This window comes from Ovis canadensis, chromosome 26 (genome assembly GCF_042477335.2).
Source record: "Ovis canadensis isolate MfBH-ARS-UI-01 breed Bighorn chromosome 26, ARS-UI_OviCan_v2, whole genome shotgun sequence".
Taxonomy (NCBI): Eukaryota; Metazoa; Chordata; class Mammalia; order Artiodactyla; family Bovidae; genus Ovis; species Ovis canadensis.
Window position 1 is genome coordinate 43,824,605 of NC_091270.1, and position 20,343 is coordinate 43,844,947.

Sequence of the window (20,343 nt, forward strand, 5' to 3'; positions counted from 1 at the left end):
CAAGTCAGGCTTCAACAGTACGTGAACTTTCAGATGTTCAAACTGATTTAGGAAAGGCAGAGGAACCAGAGATCAAATTGCCAGCATTCGCTGGATCATTAAAAAAGCAAGAGCGTTCCAGAAAAACATCTGTTTCTGCTTTATTGACTATGCCAAAGCCTTTGACTGTGTGGATCACAACAGACTGGAAAATTCTTCAAGAGATGGGAATACCAGACCACCTGACTTGCCTCCTGAGAAATTTGTATGCAGGTCAGGAAGCAACAGTTAGCAGTGGACATGGAACAATAGATTGGTTCCAAATCGGGAAAGAAGTACATCAAGGCTTTATATTGTCACCCTGCTTATTTAACTTATATGCAGAGTACATCATGAGAAACGCTGAGCTGGATGAAGCACAAGCTGGAATCAAGATTGCTGGGAGAAATATCAATAACTTCAGATACTCAGATGACACCACCCTTATGGCAGGAAGTGAAGAAGAACTAAAGAGCATCTTGATGAAAATGAAAGAGGAGAGTGAAAAAGTTTTCTTAAAGCTCAACATTCAGAAAACTAAGATCATGGCATCCAGTCCCATCACTTCATGACAAATAGATGGGATGGGGAACAATGGAAACAGTGACAGACTTTATTTTTGGAGGTTCCAAAATCACTGCAGATGGTGACTATAGCCATGAAATTAAAAGACACTTGCTCCTTGGAAGAAAAGTTATGACCAACTTAGACAGCATATTAAAAAGCAGAGACATTACTTTGCCAACAAAGGTCCATCTATTCAAAGCTATGGCTTTTTCAGTAGTCATGTATGGATGTGAGAATTGGACCCTAAAGAAAGCTGAGTGACGAAGAATTGATGCTTTTAAACTGTGGTGTTGGAGAAGACTCTTGAGAGTCTCTTGGACTGCAAGGAGACTCCTTAGATCCAAGGAGATCCTAAAGGAAATCAGTCCCGAATATTCATTGAAAGGACTGATGCTGATGCTGAAACTCCAGTACTCTGGTCACCTGATCTGAAGAACTGACTCATTTGAAAAGACCCTGATGCTGGGAAAGATTGAAGGCAGGAGGAGAAGGGGAGGATAGAGGGTGAGATGGTTGGATGGCATCACCGACTCAATGACACATGAGTTTGAGTAAACTCTGGGAGTTGGTGATGGACAGGGAGGCCTGGTGTACTGCAGTCCGTGGGGTCGCGAAGACACGACTGAGCAGCTGAACTGAAAACTATGTATAGCCAGCATTTACCATTAAGCATATCATAGCTTCCTCTGCTTATCTGGATGGGAAGTTGGTTTCTTTTGTATTCACAGGTAGTATTTTGGACATTTCATTCTGTATACTCACTTCATTCTTGGACCTCAAAATGTAGATCCCACAGGAATTGTTCCCTTTCTGCAGTCTGCCTTTATGAAACCAGCCAATTCTAATTGCTAGATGAAATTCTGTAGATGCCTTATGATGATTTGCTGATGCTCTGTAACAGCTATCTGCAAACACTTCTGTGAAGAGCCAACTTTGCAGTTTAGCATGAAAGCAGGCATTGATGATATACACACAAATGGATGTTTGTGTCCCAATAGAACTTTATTTGCAAAAACAGGTGGTGGACAGGATTTGACCTGAGGGCTATATTTTGCTTTCTTCTGCTCTATAATCTCCGTTGAAAAGTTGAAAACTTGTCATCTCCATATTCTTTCATAAAACATATATCCCTGCTATTTGCTCTGGCAGTCCTTCTGACTTTTTCTTAACTGACATTGCATATATTCTCTGGCCTATTCTAGCATTTTACTAGGAATCTGAGTTCTCATGAAGCCTTCAAAAGGTTTTTGATAAATTTATTCCAATATAGTTCTTAAAAAAAAAATCTCAAAATAAGAGATTGATCAGATCAATGAGTATCCTTTATTTTATATTATTTATTTATTTTTAATTTTTTGGCTATGCTGTGCAACATGTGGGATCTTAGTTCCCTGACCAGGTCTTGAACCCAGGCGCCCTGCATTGGGAGTTCAGAGTCTTAGCCACTGGACCACCAGGGAAGTCCCAGTATCCTTTATTTTAGAGTTTATGCTACAAGTCCACCACCCACCTCTCCTGCATTTGTTCTCGTAATTGCTGAACCTTGAACTATGCTCAGGATGCCAAGCTGTTGTGAGAGAACCAGTTATGCTGCAGCCCTAAAGGCATGGAGTCCTACACTATTAGGGAAAAGCAAGTGGCTGAGAAACAGAAGCGAACCACACATCTAGGGCCAAATGTAGAACCGAGCTAAACAGCAGCTTATTAGTCCTTCTCTTTGCCCCCCACCCAGGAATACTCCTCCAACCCCAGCTACTAATCCTTCCCCAGGTTTCACAGCTGACCTTTGCTCACTGTCCACACTGGCTGGGTCTCCCTCTCTGGTGTGGGATCCATAACTCATGTCACCATCCTTCACAAGCACAGTTCTTTTCTGGTTACTTCCCCTTTTCCTTGGAACCAGGTTGATGTTTGGTTGGTGTTTAATTGCCCTTGTGGTTTGCCTACTTCTTCTTTCCCCTCTTTTGAACTTCTGTGGTTGCTTTACAGTTGACACAGTTCTAGTCCACTGGCTCTGCTTATTGCTTAATTTCTCGTTCAGAATTTCCCTTCCAGGAAGGGTCTGGGATGGGCCATGGGGGGATGGGAGAAAGTGGTAGTAAAGTTAACTAAATTTTATGGTGGACTGGATATAGGGCGTGAAGCGATGAGAAAATGAAATTTTATCTGTGTCAATCCCAATCTTCCAAATCATCCCCCCCCACACAATGGGAGGAAGTTCCAAGAGGAAGGAAATATATGGATACATATGGCTGATTTGCTTTGTTCTACAGCAGAAATGAGCACAACATTGTAAGGTAATTATACCCCAGTTTAAAAAAAAAATGAAATTTCAGATTTGCTCCACTGAATGGATGTTTGTGCCATTTTTTGTTTGTTTTTTAGCTAAGCAACATGAATAAAGGTCTAAATTTCAACCAAGAGATCCAGGCTGGAGACACTCATATTCACACAGGTATTTATGCTCATGGTCACCTCTGAGAGAAGGATATGTGAGAAGATTTAGAAGTAGTGTTTTGTAAAGATTGGTGACATTGAGGTGGAGCTTAAATGTTTGAATGAAGCGTGCGCTAAGTCTGAGAATGCAAAGTTCTTATACCATATTTTATGATTCTTAACTATTTTTCCTAGATCTAGCCAGTCCAGTCTAGGATGGGTATGTATACTCATCTTTGTATGGCAGAAACCAACCCAATATTGTGAAGCAGTTATCCTCCAATTAAAAATAAATTTAAAAAATTAGACATTAAAGAGATTTTCGAAAAGAAAAAGAAAGCACAAGTTGGAAGTTGTTTCTTTCTCTTACACAGCTTTAAAGACCAGGGAAAAAATATTTTTAAGCAACCTTGATATGAGCTCTCCAAAATAAATGCAAGCCTGATTGATTCAATACATTTTAAGTCAGTTGTTTAAATATGATGAAATGACTCTGCCTTTACATAGAGAATAGTCTACCTTTCCCAACATATAAAAAAGCACTCAGATGTCTAGTTCAGAAGAAATTTTTAGGAATATATGATTCGCCCTTTCTCATTTTCTCTTCTTTATCAAGTTTTTGAAAAGCAAATTAAATCAAGTACCTATTAACAGTTAACTATTACTTTGTTTATCAAGGGTTAGAATTTGAGCCTTGTTGGTAACTGAGTAGATGCCACCCATAAGCACTGCCCATAAGCATGTACTTAGAATACTTCCCATAAGAATGTAAAATTTCTCATAATTTACTTTTGTCTCATTCTATAAGATTCTGAATTTCTCCAGAAGGGAAATGAAGTCTTATTTCTTTGTAGTTTCCCTAGGAAAATAAATGTTAAACCTTCCCCAAAAAGATGTTCGTACTGGAAAGACTTAGTGGAGACTGGATTAACTCTGAAAATGCTGAGCAACTTTGTAGAGAACTGTCCTATTTCTGAAAATACTGTGCCCAGATAACCCGTGTCCAAATCATCTGAGATGCTTTTTCAAAAAGCACATTCTTGGCCTTTTCTCTGACTCTAGTGCATCAGAGTCTTCTGATGGGTCTATGAATATTTCATATTTGTTTTGGTAAACTTGCCCAGGTGACTTGTATGGGCACAAGGTTTGAGAACCTCTGATTGGGGAGAGGGCAGTCTGCCAGACCACTGACAGATCCCTGTCCTATTTACAGATATTTTTGCCGAAAATCCATGTTTATATTCCTTAAAAAAAAAAAAAACCCTTATTGTGCAAAATCATACACTAAAAATAACAGGTCTTCTGGGATAGGAAGGGATGAGTGAAGAGAAGTGAAAACGTATGAAACTGTAACTGGATCACTAACAAGAATAATAAGAAACTCTAGCCCAGTTATGAGCTTTTCAGGTGGTGCTAGTGGTAAAGGACCTGCCTACCAATGTAGGAGATGTTAGAGAGAGACTCAGGTTCGATTCCTGGGTTGGGAAGATCCCCTGGAGTAGGAAATGTCAACCCACTCCAGTATTCTTGCCTGGAGACTCCCATGGACAGAGGAGCCTGGCGGGTTACAGTTCATGGGGTCGCAAAGGGTCAGAGGTGACTGAACACAGCACAGCCCAGTTACAGCTCCAGAAACATTTGTTCTTAACAACACAGTCAATTCTTTATACCCTTAAACCTAGAGACCGGTACTTCTTTTTCAGGCATTGGTCCTTGAGGGCATTTTCTTCTAGCAGAGATCAGTATTAACTTCTTAATCAACATTTTCTTTTTTAATGACCAGTACTTGTCATTAGCTGTTAAAGTGCTGCACTCAATATGCCAGCAAATTTGGAAAATTCAGCAGTGTCCACAGAACTGGAAAAGGTCAATTTTCATTCCAATTCCAAAGAAGGGCAATGCCAAAGAATGTGCAAACTACTGCACAATTGCACTCATCTCACACACTAGCAAAATAATGCTCAAAATTCTCCAAGCCAGGCTTCAACAGTACATGAACCGTGAGCTTCCAGATGTTCAAGATGAATTTAGGAAAGGCAGAGAAACCAGACATCAAATTGCCAATATCCACTGGATCATTGAAAAAGCAAGAGAGTTCCAGAAACATCTGCTTTATTGATTATGCCAAAGCTTTTGATTGTATAGATCACAGCAAACTGTGGAAAATTCTTCAAGAGATGGGATACCAGACCACCTCACCTGCCTCCTGAGAAATCTGTATGCTGGTCAAGAAGCAACAGTTAGAACCAGACATGGAACAACAGACTCGTTCCAAATTGGGAAAGGAGTATATCAAGGTTGTATATTGTCACCCTGCTTATTTAACTTAGATGCAGAGTACATGATGTGAAATTCCAGGCTGGATGAAGCACAAGCTGAAGTCAAGATTGCCAGGAGAAATGTCAATAAACTCACATTCGCAGATGACACCACCCTTATGGCCGAAAGCGAAGAAGAACTAGAGAGCCTCTTGATGAAAATGAAAGAGGAGAGTGAAAAAGCTGGCTTAAAACTCACCATTCAAAAAAGTAAGATCATGGCATCTGGTCCCATCACTTCATGACAAATATATGGGGAAACAATGGAAACACTGAGAGACTTTATTTTCTTGGGCTCCAAAATCACTGCAGATGGTGACTGCAGCCATGAAATTAAAAGACACTTGCTGCTTGGAAGAAAAGCTATGACCAAACTGCTGCTGCCGCCGCCAAGTCGCTTCAGTCGTGTCCAACTCTGTGCAACCCCAGAGACGGCAGCCCACCAGGCTCCCCCATCCCTGGGATTCTCCAGGCAAGAACACTGGAGTGGGTTGCCATTTCCTTCTCCAATGCATGAAAGTGAAAAGTGAAAGTGAAGTCGCTCAGTCATGTCCAACTTTTAGCGACCCCGTGGACTGCAGCCTACCAGGCTCCTCCATCCATGGGATTTTCCAGGCAAGAGTACTGGAGTGGGGTGCCATTGCCTTCTTCGATGACCAAACTAGACAGCATATTAAAAAATCAGAGACATTACTTTGCCAACAAAGGTCCATATAGTCAAAGCTATGGTTTTTCCATAGTCACGTATGGATGTGAGAGTTGGACTATAAATAAGGTGAGCACCAAAGAATTGATGCTTTTGAACTGTGATGTTGGAGAAGACTCTTGAGAGTCCCTTGGACTGCAAGGAGATCCAACCAGTCCATCCTAAAGGGAATCAGGAAGGACTGATGCTGAAGCTGAAACTGCAATACTTTGGCAACCTGAGGGGAAGAACTGACTCCTTGGAAAAGGTCCTGATGTTGGGAAAGATTGAAGGCAGGAGAAGGGGACAACAGAGGATGAGATGGTTGGATGGCATCACTGACTCGATGGACATGAGTTTGAGCAAGTTCAGGGAGTTGATGATTGACAAGGAAGCCTGGTGAGCTGCAGTCCACGGGGTCACAAAGAGTCAGATACGACTGAGCAACTGAACTGACTGATTGACATGCCATCATTATAGCACTTCTTACAAAAATAGGGAAATGTCTTTCCAGCTTTTCATCTGTGCCAACAGCTCCTCCAGTCATAGTGGAAAATGTAGCAGTTCTTGAAGCCACTAAACCAGCTGCAACTCACAATGCACATCTATATGATATCAGCTTTTTTTCATAGGATCTTCATGTATTACTGAAGCCATCTTTTTAATCAGAAGAAAGCTTGTCTGGTAGTTCTTCTTTAAATTATTGTCCAGACCATGCCCTTTTTTTTTTTTTTTTTTAGCCCCAAGTGAGCTGGGGATAAGGTAAAGTTTCTTTTTTGAAATATATTGTGCTTAAAAATGGGAAGTTTTACAGATTTGAATACAGAAATATTTAAAATATCTTTATGTGCTCAAAGAACATAGTACAATTTAAACATAAATAAAAATAGCAAGAGATTTATGTCATATGATAAAGTAGTATTATGCTTAATATATACAGAGTACATAGAAATTGATGGTAAAAGTCTTAAGATCTCAATAGTGGATAGTTAAAAGGAAAAAGTCCTTAAAAGAAGAAACATGAGTGACCAATAAACATGGAAATAATCTTTGGTACAGCTAGTAGCCAAATTAAAAAAAAAAAAAAGAACGAGGCTTCATTTTCACCTATTAAATTCACGTATATTAAAAAGTGATAATATTCTAATATTTATGGGAGAATGGATGAACTAATTGCCTATATTTTTGAAAGACAACTTGGTAATGTACATCGTGTTTTGACCCATCCTTTTTTTTAAATTGATGTATAATTGCTTTACAGTTGTGCTATTTTCTGCCATATAACAAAGTGAATCAAAAGTGAGTATAATATTAATCTGTAAAGTTTTTGTTTGAAGATTTGTTTTAACTTTTTATTAAAATCCCTAAATGACTTTTTCCAAAATTCAAGAAAAAATTACTGCTACTTAAGTAGTAAAGTTACTTGAAAAATAATTTTGTTAGCTTCACTGTCAAATTTAAGCCGATTTCTGCCGATATGTAGGTTTGGGTTCTTAAGGAAACTTTTTAAAAAGTCCTTTCATCTCTATTTTAGTAGTATGACAATACTATTGTCATTGGATGCTAGAGTTCATAAATCATGTTTAAATATAAAAATTAGGTCGATGACTTTCTGCTCATAAATTCCTGAAACGCTATGTACATGAAGAAGAAAAGGTCTCCTTGACTCACTTTGGAGCTTAACAGCACTGAAAGATGACCCGACCTCTTCATTTTATGAACAGGAAGCTGAGTCCAGAAAGAGAGAGAATGGTGAATTGGGCCATGATTGGTTGGGGTCAGTCTCTGGGACTGAACTTGGTTCCTAAGCTCCGAATGGTTTCCAACCTCTGTTCCTTGAGGTCTGTGATTCTTTTGCTGTGGATCCTCTCTCTGGCCCCAAGTAGCAGGCTGTGAAGGGTGACATGATGCGCAGCTAGTGGTTCTACTCACCCCGATTTATCGAGTTTTATACACAAAGGTCCTATCTATCATTTCTTGAGATAGAGTTGCACAGCTCTTCATACTGGAAGATCAATAGGCTCAGTTTCTCTTTGGAAATTGTATTAGGTGTCTATGGCTGCTGTAGCTAATTACTGCAAACTTAGAGGCTTAAAACAACACGTTTATTATCTTGAAGTTCTGAAGGTTAGAATTCGAAGACAGGTCTCACTGGGTGAAAAATCAGTGTTGGCCAGGCTGCATTCCCTTCTAGAAGCTCTGGGAGGCAGTCTGTTTTCTTGGCATTTCCAGCTTCCAGAGGCTGCCTGCATTCCCTGGCTTAGGTCCCCATCCCCCTGACTACAAAGCCAGCAACATTACACCTCTGCCCATTCCTTTACCAATGACACCTAGGGGATAGTATTTGCTCTTAAGGATTCACGTGAGTAGATTGGGTGAACTGGCTGATACAACATCATTTCCACACCTCAAGATCCTCACCTTGATCCCACCTGCAGAGTCCCTCTTGCCTTTTGAGGCAACCCATTCACAGGCTCTAGGAATTAAGATTGAGACTTCTTTAGGAGTTAATATTCTACCTACCAAAGGAAGAAATGTGCTTTCATTGGTCTCAGCTCTAAGTGGGCAATCACAGTAAAAACTTTAATTTAGCACACTTTATAAACTGCTGAAACTTACTGAAGACTTAACGATATAATAAGAATATCTACCAACATTTATTGAGGGCTTGCACTGCAATAGACACTGACTGCTCAGTGCTTAAATGCATCATCTTATTTAATCCTTTTAACAGACCTATGAGGTAGTTTCTGTTATAATCTCATTTTGAATGTTTAGAAACTGAGGTCTAAAGGATTCTTTAACAATTTGCTCATGGTTGCATAAGTAGTATATGGTGGCATAATGGGATTTGAATTTAGGTCTGTCTGACTCAACCTTTTATCCAGTAAACTTCTCTACTTACATTGAGTCATCTAGTGGTAAAAATGTAACAGAGCATAATGAAATATTGAGAGTATAATTTATGTAGAGAAAGTCTCCATGATAGTTCTTTTTAATATGAAAAATAATTTTTTACCATGAATAAAAGCTTTCAATATGCCATTTTACCAATGAGCTGTTTAACTGATTAGTATTAGTTGGTTGTTACTAAGATTTAATGATCAATTCTCAGAGTTTCCATTTAAATGGAAAAGAGAGCTATTTTGCATGACTAAGCTGAAAGTAAATAGATCCTTCAACATTTTTTAGTGCTCTTAGATTCTATAGGTAAAGAATTTATCTTAGAAGTTTTATCATAGCTTAATTGATTAATAGGCTCTCCCTCCACACCTGTTGCTGTTGTTTAGTTGCTCAGTTGTGCCTGACTCTTTGCAACCCCATGGACTGCAGCACACCAGGCTTCCCTGTCCTTCACCATGTCTGGATCTTGCTCAATCTCATGTCCATTGAGTCAGTGATGCCATCCAGTCATCTCGTCCTCTGTCGTCCCCTTCTCCTCCTGCCTTCAGTCTTTCCCAGCACCAGGGTCTTATCCTCTGACCCCACCCCAGATGTAAGCACCGTGGAGAGCAGGGTTCTTGTTCTTCTTATTCGTTTGTTTCTTGAATACTTAAAACAGTAACATCCATTCAAATCGGCTTCTCTGGTGGCTCAGTGGTAAAAAGTCAATCTGCCAACATAGATTCAATCCCTGGGTTGAAAAGATGCCTTGGCGGAGAAAAATGGGAACTCACTCCAATATTCTTGCCTGGGAAATCCCACAGACAGAGGAGCCTGGCAGGCTACAGTCCATGGGGTTGCAAGAGAATCAGATGTGACTCAGCGCCTCAACAACACAAACCATTCAATACATACTCAATAATATTGTTTGAAAGAATGGAAATTGAGAACTATCTAAGAGAATAAAGCTGGCCATTTCTATGAATGAGCCAGTATCTGGCTACTAGTTGGATTTCAGAAGGTCTTTGCAGGAATATTCTAATGTGTTTGGCTAAAAGATGATGTAATAGGTTCATATTGTATGAGTAGGAAAGGTACATGATCTAGTAAGGTGTTTTTACATAAACAAGTGTTTTGCAAACACTAAGGTGTTTTTGAATAAATCTGTGCATCAGAGAGAAACAAGTAGCTCATTTGATATGAAGTATTTGACTCCTGTACTGACTTTATTACTTTATTCATTTTCCTGTTCAGCAAATATTATTGGGCACTGTGCTAGTTACTAGGATAAAAAATGAATTAAAAGAAAAAGTTTATGATGTAAAGGAGTCTTCTCTCTCCTGGTTAAAACAAATACTTATTAAGATAAAATGCATTGTATTAAATGGAATAATAATGGATTTATGGGAACACAGAAGAGGGACCTTTAACTTACTATCCAAAAAATACTTCACTTGGGCTGGTCATCTTGAATATATTTTGGGAAAGGTGTAATTTAGATTTATTGGAGAGTTGCAAAGATAGGACACAGTTCTTATATACTCTTCATCCAGCTCCTTATTCCCTTGGTGTATTGATCAACACTGAAAATTAACATTGGTACAATGCCATTAGCTAAACTTTAGGCCTGATTCAGATTTTGCCATCTTGACTATAACCTTTCTTGCTAAAATGAAATCACACATCTAAGTGCTTCATTTCCTTTTTTATTCTAAATCTTCTTGCTTTATGCTTGGAGGGTTTTCCACTCATTGTAGTATTCTATGAATCTAAAATTTTTATGACTTTAAAGACCCATTGTTTTCCTTTCCTGGCCTTCCTTGTATCAATCTTTAGGTTCCTAGAATGTTTAGTCTATTTCTTTACATTGGCAGCCCTTCCCTTTGAACATTTTAGTGACCCTTCTTGATAGTTTCCAGGTGCTTTTTTTTTGTCTTGAGGAATGACCATAGCTACATGCAGTTTTTCAGCTGTTAATTATATGATTAGGTGCCATTTGGATTCATATGAGCTAGTATTTTTTTACTTTTCAGATGATTTATGGATGCTGGCAGTCAAATCAGCACTAAGAATGAAAAGTAATTATTTTAAAGATGCAAAATGTTTTCACCACCATCTTTCATTAGATTTTTACAGCTGTATGAAATAGATACGGCAGATCTAGTGCCCAGAGCCTCCTTCTTCTTATTAATTTTTTATTGGACTATAATTGCCCCCCCTTTTTTTGACCACACCGCACAGCATGTGGAATCTTATTCCCAGACCAGGGATTGAACCCTTGAGCTCTGCATTGGAAGCAGAGTCTTAACCACTGGACCACCAGAGAAGTCCCCTCTTACTTCTTTTAAGGATAAGATGATTGAGTTTCAGAGTACCTCTCTTGTCCCACAGACCAAACAAGCCTTAGACTCTGAATTTGCAAACTCCTGATTCTTGCTATTCAAGGAGACTATAAAAGTCTATGCGTAGTAGCACAGGATGTTATATGTGGAGTTTAGTTATTTAAATTCATGAGCTAGAAACTATTAGCCAAGAAGCCAATTAAACTGCTTCCTAAATAAAAACAACCAAAACAAGAGCCTTTCTAGTGGCGTGCTTGTCCCTATGGAGGAAGTGAAAGTCCCATGTTGTCATGCTCAGTAAGCTTCATTTTATGCAATGTGTGTGAATCTTTGTGCTGAGAAGATTCAATTGCAATTTAGAAACCAGTGGATTCTCTCAGAAGGTATAGAAAGCAGCTCATTTGTACTTTCAAGAGATGCTTTAGTGAGCTAATTTTTTATGCCCAATAAGGGAAACTATGAATTCTAACCTCCCTTATTTTGATTGTGTGTGTTGTCTATAACCGGCCTCCTTTCACTCTGATCTGATCCTTTGACTTCCAAGGACAGTGCAGGAGGGTATCACAGCCTTGTAGCTCTGTTAGGTGGGTCACAGCATTAGGCTGCTTTTGATGATCAATGATGTGGCATTTTCTTACTGTAAACGATCTGTTTCTTTGACTCTGGTCATTTTCTGTCTCCTCAACAAATTCATGACACTGGGAACCCTAAGATAAGAAACTCGCCTTTCTTAACCTTTCCTGTGGGAGAGCAGTAACATGATAAGGATTCAGCTGTTAGATTGTCTGTGGACCAGCTTAAAACTACGAAGAAAAGTCTTTAAAGCTACACAAGCTTTGAAGATACTCCAAAGTCAGACTTGGGTCCTACTTAAGGAAGGATGCAAAGCTGGTTATTTAACTGTAGTGAGCAGAGCATAGAGAAATTTAACTTTGATCTGGTTGGCTTCAGTGCGTCAAGAAGCTTCCCTTCGATCCTGGCATTCACTTTTTAGTGTCATTCACTTTAATAAGTTATCCGTGAATTTGAAAAAAAAAAAAAAAAAAGAAATCAGAAACATGGTTACCAGAAAAGCTGACCTGCCTAAATTACAAAGGAAGACACTTTCAAGGTCCTGAAAGGACACACTGATTTTGTGATTAGCTCTGCTAAAGTGTTTAAGGGGCTATGTGAAAAGTAGACGATGGGGTGCTATTATTGGTATAAATTAGGGCTTTGTTCCAAAGCATTGTTTTATGTTTGATGCGGTGCTTCAAAGTTTTCCCACAGCTGTTATTCTTTAAAACTACTTCTAATCATGTGTGCACCTACTCATCTTACCTGGGAATTTTATCCAGTTTAGAACATCTGAATGAGGTTCTCTCAAAAGATAAAAAGAATTTTAGTGACATCTGTTAATTAAATGATTGTTATTCTGAATATTAATTAATACTAATATGGACACTTCAAGGTCGTGTTCCTGTCTAAAATTTACTTAAGCACATCAGAAAGCACATTTTCCATTACCATAAGAAAATAAATAAATATAATATCAAATTCTCAGTAACCGGATATTTCTCGAAGTCTCTGTTTAAGTGGCATGTTGGAGATAAATATGGCAGGTATGGATAGCAAATGAAAAAGAAAAAAAAAATAGTTTTTGACAACAGAAAAGATCAAATTTATAAACATATGTCAAATGAAATTTGCTGTATGTCAGTTAGGTCAGATTATAATGGATCCGTTTAACCCTGTGTGTTGATGGCCATAAATGAGGCTTGCAGCATAGCTTCTCCATGTTCCTGGGTGAGATGCTCTTGTAATTGGGGCAGCTGTGGTGACAGTGTTAATCAGGCAGGCCTGTTGAACACTTACCTTAAAGCTGCCGACAACGGTGCCGCTGCTGTGATTGGCTCCAGATTCCATGGCCAAGGCCACTTGCCTTTACACCTTGATGGAGCATCAGTAATCTCTTCAGACCCTCGGTGCTGGGTTCCCACGTGGGAGCTGTCTCGTTCCAGTGAGTGAGACAGCACTGGAGTGAGACGCAGTGTGCTCCACCCTTATGGCATTTGGGGGATGATAGGCAATTGCATAGTTTAAAAATATATATATATATTTGTATCATACCATTTTTAAGTATTCTGTCTTGTTTTATTTCCCCATAAATCATCAAGGTAGCTTAGAAGAGATAGCCATTTTCATATCCGCTTATCTCCACTTTCTCCCCCAGACTATATGTTTTATACTTGAAATATGCAGAAGGGATCTATCATGGGGTGTATGCCAGGATTTAATCAGGGCACTCTTAATACATCAATAAGAGAAATCTTACCTTTGACTTATAAACCTGTTGGACAGAGCAAATTGTTCAGTTGGTTGCCTAGGAGTTAAGAGCAGGAGCTGGGACTTCCTTGGCAATGCAGTGGTTAAGATTTCACCTTCCAGTACAGGGGATGTGGGTTCCATCCTTGGTCTGGGAGCGAAGGTCTCTTGGCAAAAAAAAAAAAAAAAAGAATATTGTAACAAATTAATAAAAACTGTAAAAATGATCCACATCGATAAAAAGAGCATGAGCTCTGGATCAAACTTCTGGGGTCCAGGTATTGGCGCCCCAGTATGCCAGCTCCATGACTGTGGGAGGTTGCTTTACTTCTCTGTTTCTGTTTGGTTGTCTGTAAATTGGAATAATGCACATAGCTCCTGGAATTGTAACAAAACTTAAAAGACTTAATAAACATGATGTTCTTAGGACAGACAGTGCTTGATATTTAATACATACTAGGTTACTCAACCAGTGTTAGCTATTATTAGTCTAAAGGAATTTATTGTTGAAAGTACTATATGAGGACCTTACTGTAACTTCACCTTGTAAGTCTTGAAACCACTATTATAGTAGTTTTATAGTTTTGTCTTTGACCTTCACTATGAAATACTGGGCACAGCCCTATAGAGCTGTATAGAAGATGAAGACTGCTAATTTCAGCAAACATAATATTAATTTTTCAGGTTGAAAAATTATCTTACCTAGTAAATCTGTGCTTATTGCCCTTGTAGAATTGTACAGTGTTGTAAATCTCTCACAGACATTTATGGAGAGGTGATCTGATTGTAAGAAACATAAAATTACTGTGGAGGCTATGAAATGAAATAATAGTTCCTAGATTTTTGTCAGCTGTCCTGGCTTTAAATCCTTGTCTGCTTCTTGACAGCCTTGTGACCTTATACAAATGTTGGCATAACCCCCCTATCCTCACCTGTAAAATGGAAAGAATGGTTATCCACTTTATATGAAATACGTACAAGGAATAAGGAAGAGGGAAATGGCAAATTTAGACCTTGTAGAATGGGGTCAATTGAGGAAGACAGTTGATCAACTTTGATTTGAAAGCAGAGGAGATCATATTAAAATGTTTGTTCTTCTTAAAGTGGAATAACAGCCTTGCCTCTGCGGGAGCCTCTGACATAAGGTGCATTAAAGGAGATGGGAAGGAAAGTGGTTGCGATGACTGGAGTCTTAGCTGAGGCAGGAATCAAGTAGAAAATATTTTTTTAAATTTATTTTTAATTGGAGGATAATTGCTTTACAGTATTGGCTTCTGCCATACCTCAACGTAAATTAGCCATAGGTATACATATGTCCCCTCCCTCTAGAACCTCCCGTCCTACCCCTCTAGGCTGTCACAGAGTCCTGGCTTGAGTCCCTTGAGTCATACAGCAAATCCCCACTGATATCTGCTTTCCATATGGTAATGTGTATGTTTCCAGCCGCCTCTCCATTTGTCCCACCCTCTCCTTCCCCCCTCACCCCCCGTGGCCCTAAGTCTGTTTTCTATGTCTGCGCCTCTGTCGCTGCCTCCAGTGGAGGACATTTTAACGACGATGACCAGATGAGAGAAATCCAGGAGGATGTAAAAATGGCAAAGTCAAGGCAGGAATGCCTTTTTGACCGTTTCCCAGTTAGATTTACATTTCCTTTTTATTAGCGTCATATGGCAGAGAGCATAAGAGTCCTGATCCAGTGGAATGCATAAAAATGAAAATAATGTCAGTGGGGCCCTTTGATCTCAAATTTTAAAAAAGCCTTTCTGAGAAACTGGGTGTGGGTTCTGAAGTAATATTTGGTCCTGGATCTCTTCTTGATCAGTATCTTCTAGATCCTTGCTTCTACTTAGTGTTTTCAGCAAGGACATTTTGAGCTAAGTCCTTGAGATCCTGTGTGTCCAATACACTTGGACATCTGGATGTTTACTGGCCTCTCCAGTGGCTCAGCGGGTAAAGAATCTGCCTGCAGTTCAGAAGGCACGAGACTCGTGGGGTCGATCCCTGAGTCAGGAAAATCCCCTGGAGAAGGACATAGTAACCCACTCCAGTATTCTTGCCTGGGAAATGGAGCCTGGCAGGCTGTACAGTCCCTGGGGTCACAAAGAATTGGACACAACTGAGACTAACACTACGCTGGACATTTGGATGTCTGGATTATAGTGCCAGCCAAAATGGACTCATCACCACCACCACCACCACCACCACCATAAGCCTGAGCCTCCACACAGGGACTGTGACCACCTACTCAAGACTGTTCCTGCCCCTCCTTTGATTGGGTAGCAACAGATTCCTTAAATGGCCCTCTGTTTGTATATGTGCTCTTTAGTGCAGCCTGCAGGTGTGATGTTTAGCTGTAGAATGTGATCAGTCCTTTTCTGTGGCCTTAGAGTAAGCATGGGCTTCCCCAGTGGCTCAGTAGATGAAGAATCTGCCTGCAATTCAGGAGACGCAGGAGATGCAGGTTCAATCCCTGGGTCAGGAAGATCCCCCAGAGAAGGAAATGGCAACCCACCCCAGTATTCTTGACTGGAAAATCCCATGGATGGAGGAGCCTGGTGGGCTACAATCCAATGGGTCACAAAGAGTCGAACATGACTGAGCAACCGAAAAAAAAAAAAGAAGAGTGAACATAGTTTTTGACTGGGCTGGTTGTGGCTCATATCTTCAAAAGGAACATTTAAAAGAATCCTACTGTTACAGTCAGTTTGCAGCAGTGAACTGGAGGATGTGGAACTTTGTGCAAGTCTCTACGTGAAAAGCCCCACTGAAGACTACAATGCTTGAGAGATGAAGGTTAACACTAGTAAGAAGCCAGCTCTGCCTTAGTGGTCCTACCATTGTGAATAAGAGAAGGAAAATGCTGAAATTTTGCTCCCGAATTTATTGTATTATAGTATGTTGTATAATGGCATGTTCCATGCATATGTTATGAGGATTATTCCAAACGCTTGTAAAGATATTATTTGGTGATACACATTCATCCTAGTATAAGGAGTTGGGCACAGAACTGCTAAAATGGTATTTCTGGGTCCAACTGTCTTAACTATATTTTGAAGCCTAGTCTTAGTATGTTGACTGGTTTAGTTTATTGCCAGTGGTATGGCGTAAGCTCAAGAATATCTTGTAATAAACCCCTGAACTTTATATAGTGACTTTCTCACAAGTGGAGATACCCGTATGCTTTATCTCCTTCTCCAAATATCCTTGCTGAATACACAGGGACACATAACAGGTTTCCATTTAGGCTCACAGGGACCTCTAGTTAACTGCAGTTATGGACAGACTATCTGGAGGATGATTCGGCTGGACTTGAGGCAGTGTGAGCCTTAAGTCACCACATGTGGCAGCAAATGGTGACCTGTGAGATGGTCCCTAACATAACTTAAGACTACACACTGCCTCAGTAGGTGTACTGTGAAATACCATTGCTGCTAGACCTTGCAGCCTTATACACAGTTATATTTACAAAATATAAACTTGATAAGTTTTCCCTTTTTTAGTCAAATTTGTGAGTACAATTCAGAAGAGAAGACCAGATGACTAAGTATAATAAACTTTATCCATTCTGTACATTGTGACCATAATTTTCTCGATAAAGGACTTGTAGAGACTTTCCTTAGTCACTTATTTACCTTTAACATGACTATAAAAAACAGGGCATCCTTCTGTGTAGAAGACTCATTCATGATATTCGTGTGGCTTTTCTTAACTAACATCATTGCCAGTCACCAGTTTTCACTGTGAGATCTGCACCTGTGTGGTATCAGGCTTTTAAATTGTTTTATGTGCGGAAGACTTCACTGGGGGTCGTAGCTGAAAGCTCACAGTGACTTGATACTATTTTGCAGGTTTCCTGTTTAATTTGATCGATGTCAAAGCTCTTCAGTTTAACTGTACAGTCAAATGTGGAGAGTTATGAGCTAGTTTTGCACCGTCAGGACATCCAAAGAAAAGAAACAATTCGTCTAGTGTCCCATGATATCTGCATACCTCATCAGCACACACATGCTAAAATGCATTCTTTGTTCTTAACAATACAGTACAACATTTGATAATAGCAGTATTGAACATATTAAAAAAAAATAAGTACCCAGTAGACAAGTAAAATGAGAGGATTGCTTAGATGGATAGTTCTTCACCTTTATCACAAATACTCATTCACACATTAAAGAATTGGAATAAACAAGCTTCGTGCCTTCAATTTTTGTGTGGTCAGCATGTAAAATAATTGCTTTGGGGTTACTGCCACAGTTTTTCTTTTTCTCCATTGTACAACGTATCAAATAAAAAATGTAGACATGCAAAAATAGACTTTTAAAGTATACAGTCATACCTGCTTGCATTGACTTAGAGTCGGAAGAGTATGTTTGTGATCTTTTAAAGCCCTGTAAAACACTTAAAGCCTGTAAAAACAAGTGCCTGTAAAATGTGTGGCATCGCTCTGAGTGTTTGGGGGTTTCTATTTTTATAGGCTGCTCCTTTTTGCACTTTAATGTCTGTCTATGTTGATACATTTCTAAGGGTGTGGCTAGGATCATATTAATGTCAAGCAAGTTTGAAGTAGATTTAGGCAATGACTGTTTAAAACTTGCTCTGTCATTAAATTGTTTCAGGGTGTGGAAATGCTGCCTCCCAGAATCACAGTGAAAGCAGAATTATGAACTGTGGTAGACCAAATACAATTGAATCATCCCAAAGATGTTCAGATCATTTACTACATTGGAAGCAGTAACTTAGCGTTGTGTTTACCTTCAATCAGTTTTTAATTAGTGCTTCCCAGGTGGCGCTAGTGGTAAAAAACCTGGCTGCCAGTGCAGGTGGACATAAGAGACACAAGTTCGATCCCTGGGTTGGGAAGATCCCCTGGAGAGGGAAATGGCAACCCACTCCAGTGTTCTTGCCTGGAGAATCCCGTGGATGGAAGAGCCTGGCGGGCTGCCGTCCACAGAGTCGCACAGAGTTGGACGCAGCTGAAGCGATTTAGCACACACAGCAGTGGTTAACTAACAGGCTGTTTACTCTTAAACAAGAATCGAAGGCCATGTACATTTTTTTTTACAGGTTTAAAATCCAAGTACTCGCTTTAAAATATTGCCCATGGTTTAGAAGCTACCCTTGGTCTTATAAAGTTATATCTGAATTTTAGAAAGTGCTTGGTGGAGTGCTTTCTCAGTGAAATAAATGAGGTTATTTTATGCAAATAAAATGTGTGAGAAACATACATAGTTTTAAAATGTATTCTAGTAATATATACGTATTATTTTATAATCTAATGGAAGGAAATTGATTCTATTGAAAGTTGCCTAATTATGAATAGAGGAGAGAAAGCACACAGACCATATGTTGTCAACATTAGTTTGCACACTTATCAGGAGTCTGTGAAATATCTAGGGGTATTCCATTAGGGTGGTTATGTGAGAAGAAATAAAGAAAAATGTATGTTGTTGCCCAGTACTGTAGGATGTCTCCACATGGGCTCCACCTGGAGTGAGTGAGGACCTTTATGTGGTACTTTTCTAGAAGGTATCACTGACCGCAGAATACCCAGGGGCCAACAGTGCAGTCGTGTGGCTGGGTTAGTGGGCCACAGATTTGTTTCTCCATTTACGGAGAATTTTAACACCTCAGAACAGCTGTTCTCTGAAAAGCTGTGTATCCTCACGTCATAGCTGGTTTCTCCTGAAGACACAGCAGACACATTATAAGTGGACGTCCAGGGATGCTGGAAGCGTCTGTGCTTGTGACAGTTTTGAAGCTACATGCAAAAGAGAGAAGTTTCGGCTAATCAATAGAGGTATTTCCAAATCCCAAACATGAAGAAATGTTTCTATGTTGGGGTCAGCTTAAGGAGTGGATATTCTAGTTACGAAAGGCCTTGCCTCTCAAGATCTGTGCCTCATTATGTCATAGATCATCTCTTAAGGACAAAGAGGTACCGGTCTTGCATGTGAACCCCCAAAGGAGAGGGCAGATATGTTGGCCTGCCAAATACGAGATTGTTTTCCTTCCACCAAAGGACCTAGTGGGATTGAAGCCCCAAAGTCGTGGTTATCAGGTTGAATGCAGGAGGACTTCAGTGCCATACCACTCGCAGAATTTTAATGGAAAATATAATGTTAAGAGCTACATTTGTAAGTTACAGCACAGATATTCCCAAGAATCTCAATGACTACAAATTTAGCCAAGACTTCAAAAGTAGTTACTGAAAGCTTGAGACTTTTTTAATGGCAGAAAGATCAGATTAAAAAGGCAAGAAAGCTAAGAGAAACCAATATTCCTTTTCCTCCCTTTCTGTGTGTGTGAGTGTGTGTGCACACCTATGTGTATGTATGTATATCCTTATTTGCAGAATCATGTGACATTTAGTTGTAGACATCACGACATTTCAGCAAATACTGCCTAAGAACAAGGCATTCTTCTGCATGACCACAATGCAGTCATCACACTTGAGAAACTTACTTTTGATATAGGACCTTTATTCAGATTTCCCTAGTAGTGCTGATAAGGTTCCTTATAACTGTTTTTTCCCCGAAGCAAGATCCAATCACTAGTCAAAGCCTATCGCATTTGTCAGTCTTGTTTATTCTACATCAATTTCACAGCCTTTTATCTTTCATGACACTGATATTCCTGAAGCCTAGGCCAGCTGTTTTGTCAAATATCCCTCAGTTTGAATTTGTCTAATTGTTTCCTCACATTTGAAATCAAGACTCTTACTAAAGTCATAATAAATAAAGAAATGAAGATAGGAGGGTAATGGGGAAGGAGAGGTGACGGAAAGAGACAGTGG

The 20,343-nt window shown here is 39.5% G+C and overlaps 1 protein-coding gene across 19 annotated transcripts in view; it reads left to right on the plus strand.

The window, feature by feature from the left end:
• NRG1 (neuregulin 1) overlaps nucleotides 1–20,343 on the plus strand; it is a 232,663-nt gene that overhangs the window by 28,963 nt on the left and 183,357 nt on the right. For 3 of the 19 annotated variants that reach the window (XM_069572867.1, XM_069572858.1, XM_069572859.1), the window contains exons 1-2: nucleotides 2,639–2,882; nucleotides 2,971–3,040. The exons of 7 other annotated variants lie outside the window; for them this stretch is intronic. In XM_069572867.1, coding sequence (XP_069428968.1) covers nucleotides 2,980–3,040 — 61 coding nt within the window. In that variant the 5' untranslated portion in view covers nucleotides 2,639–2,882; nucleotides 2,971–2,979. Of the gene's footprint in view, nucleotides 1–2,551; nucleotides 2,883–2,970; nucleotides 3,041–20,343 lie in introns of those variants that run through there. 9 more of the 19 variants (XM_069572861.1, XM_069572862.1, XM_069572873.1 and 6 more) reach the window with 7 other exon arrangements.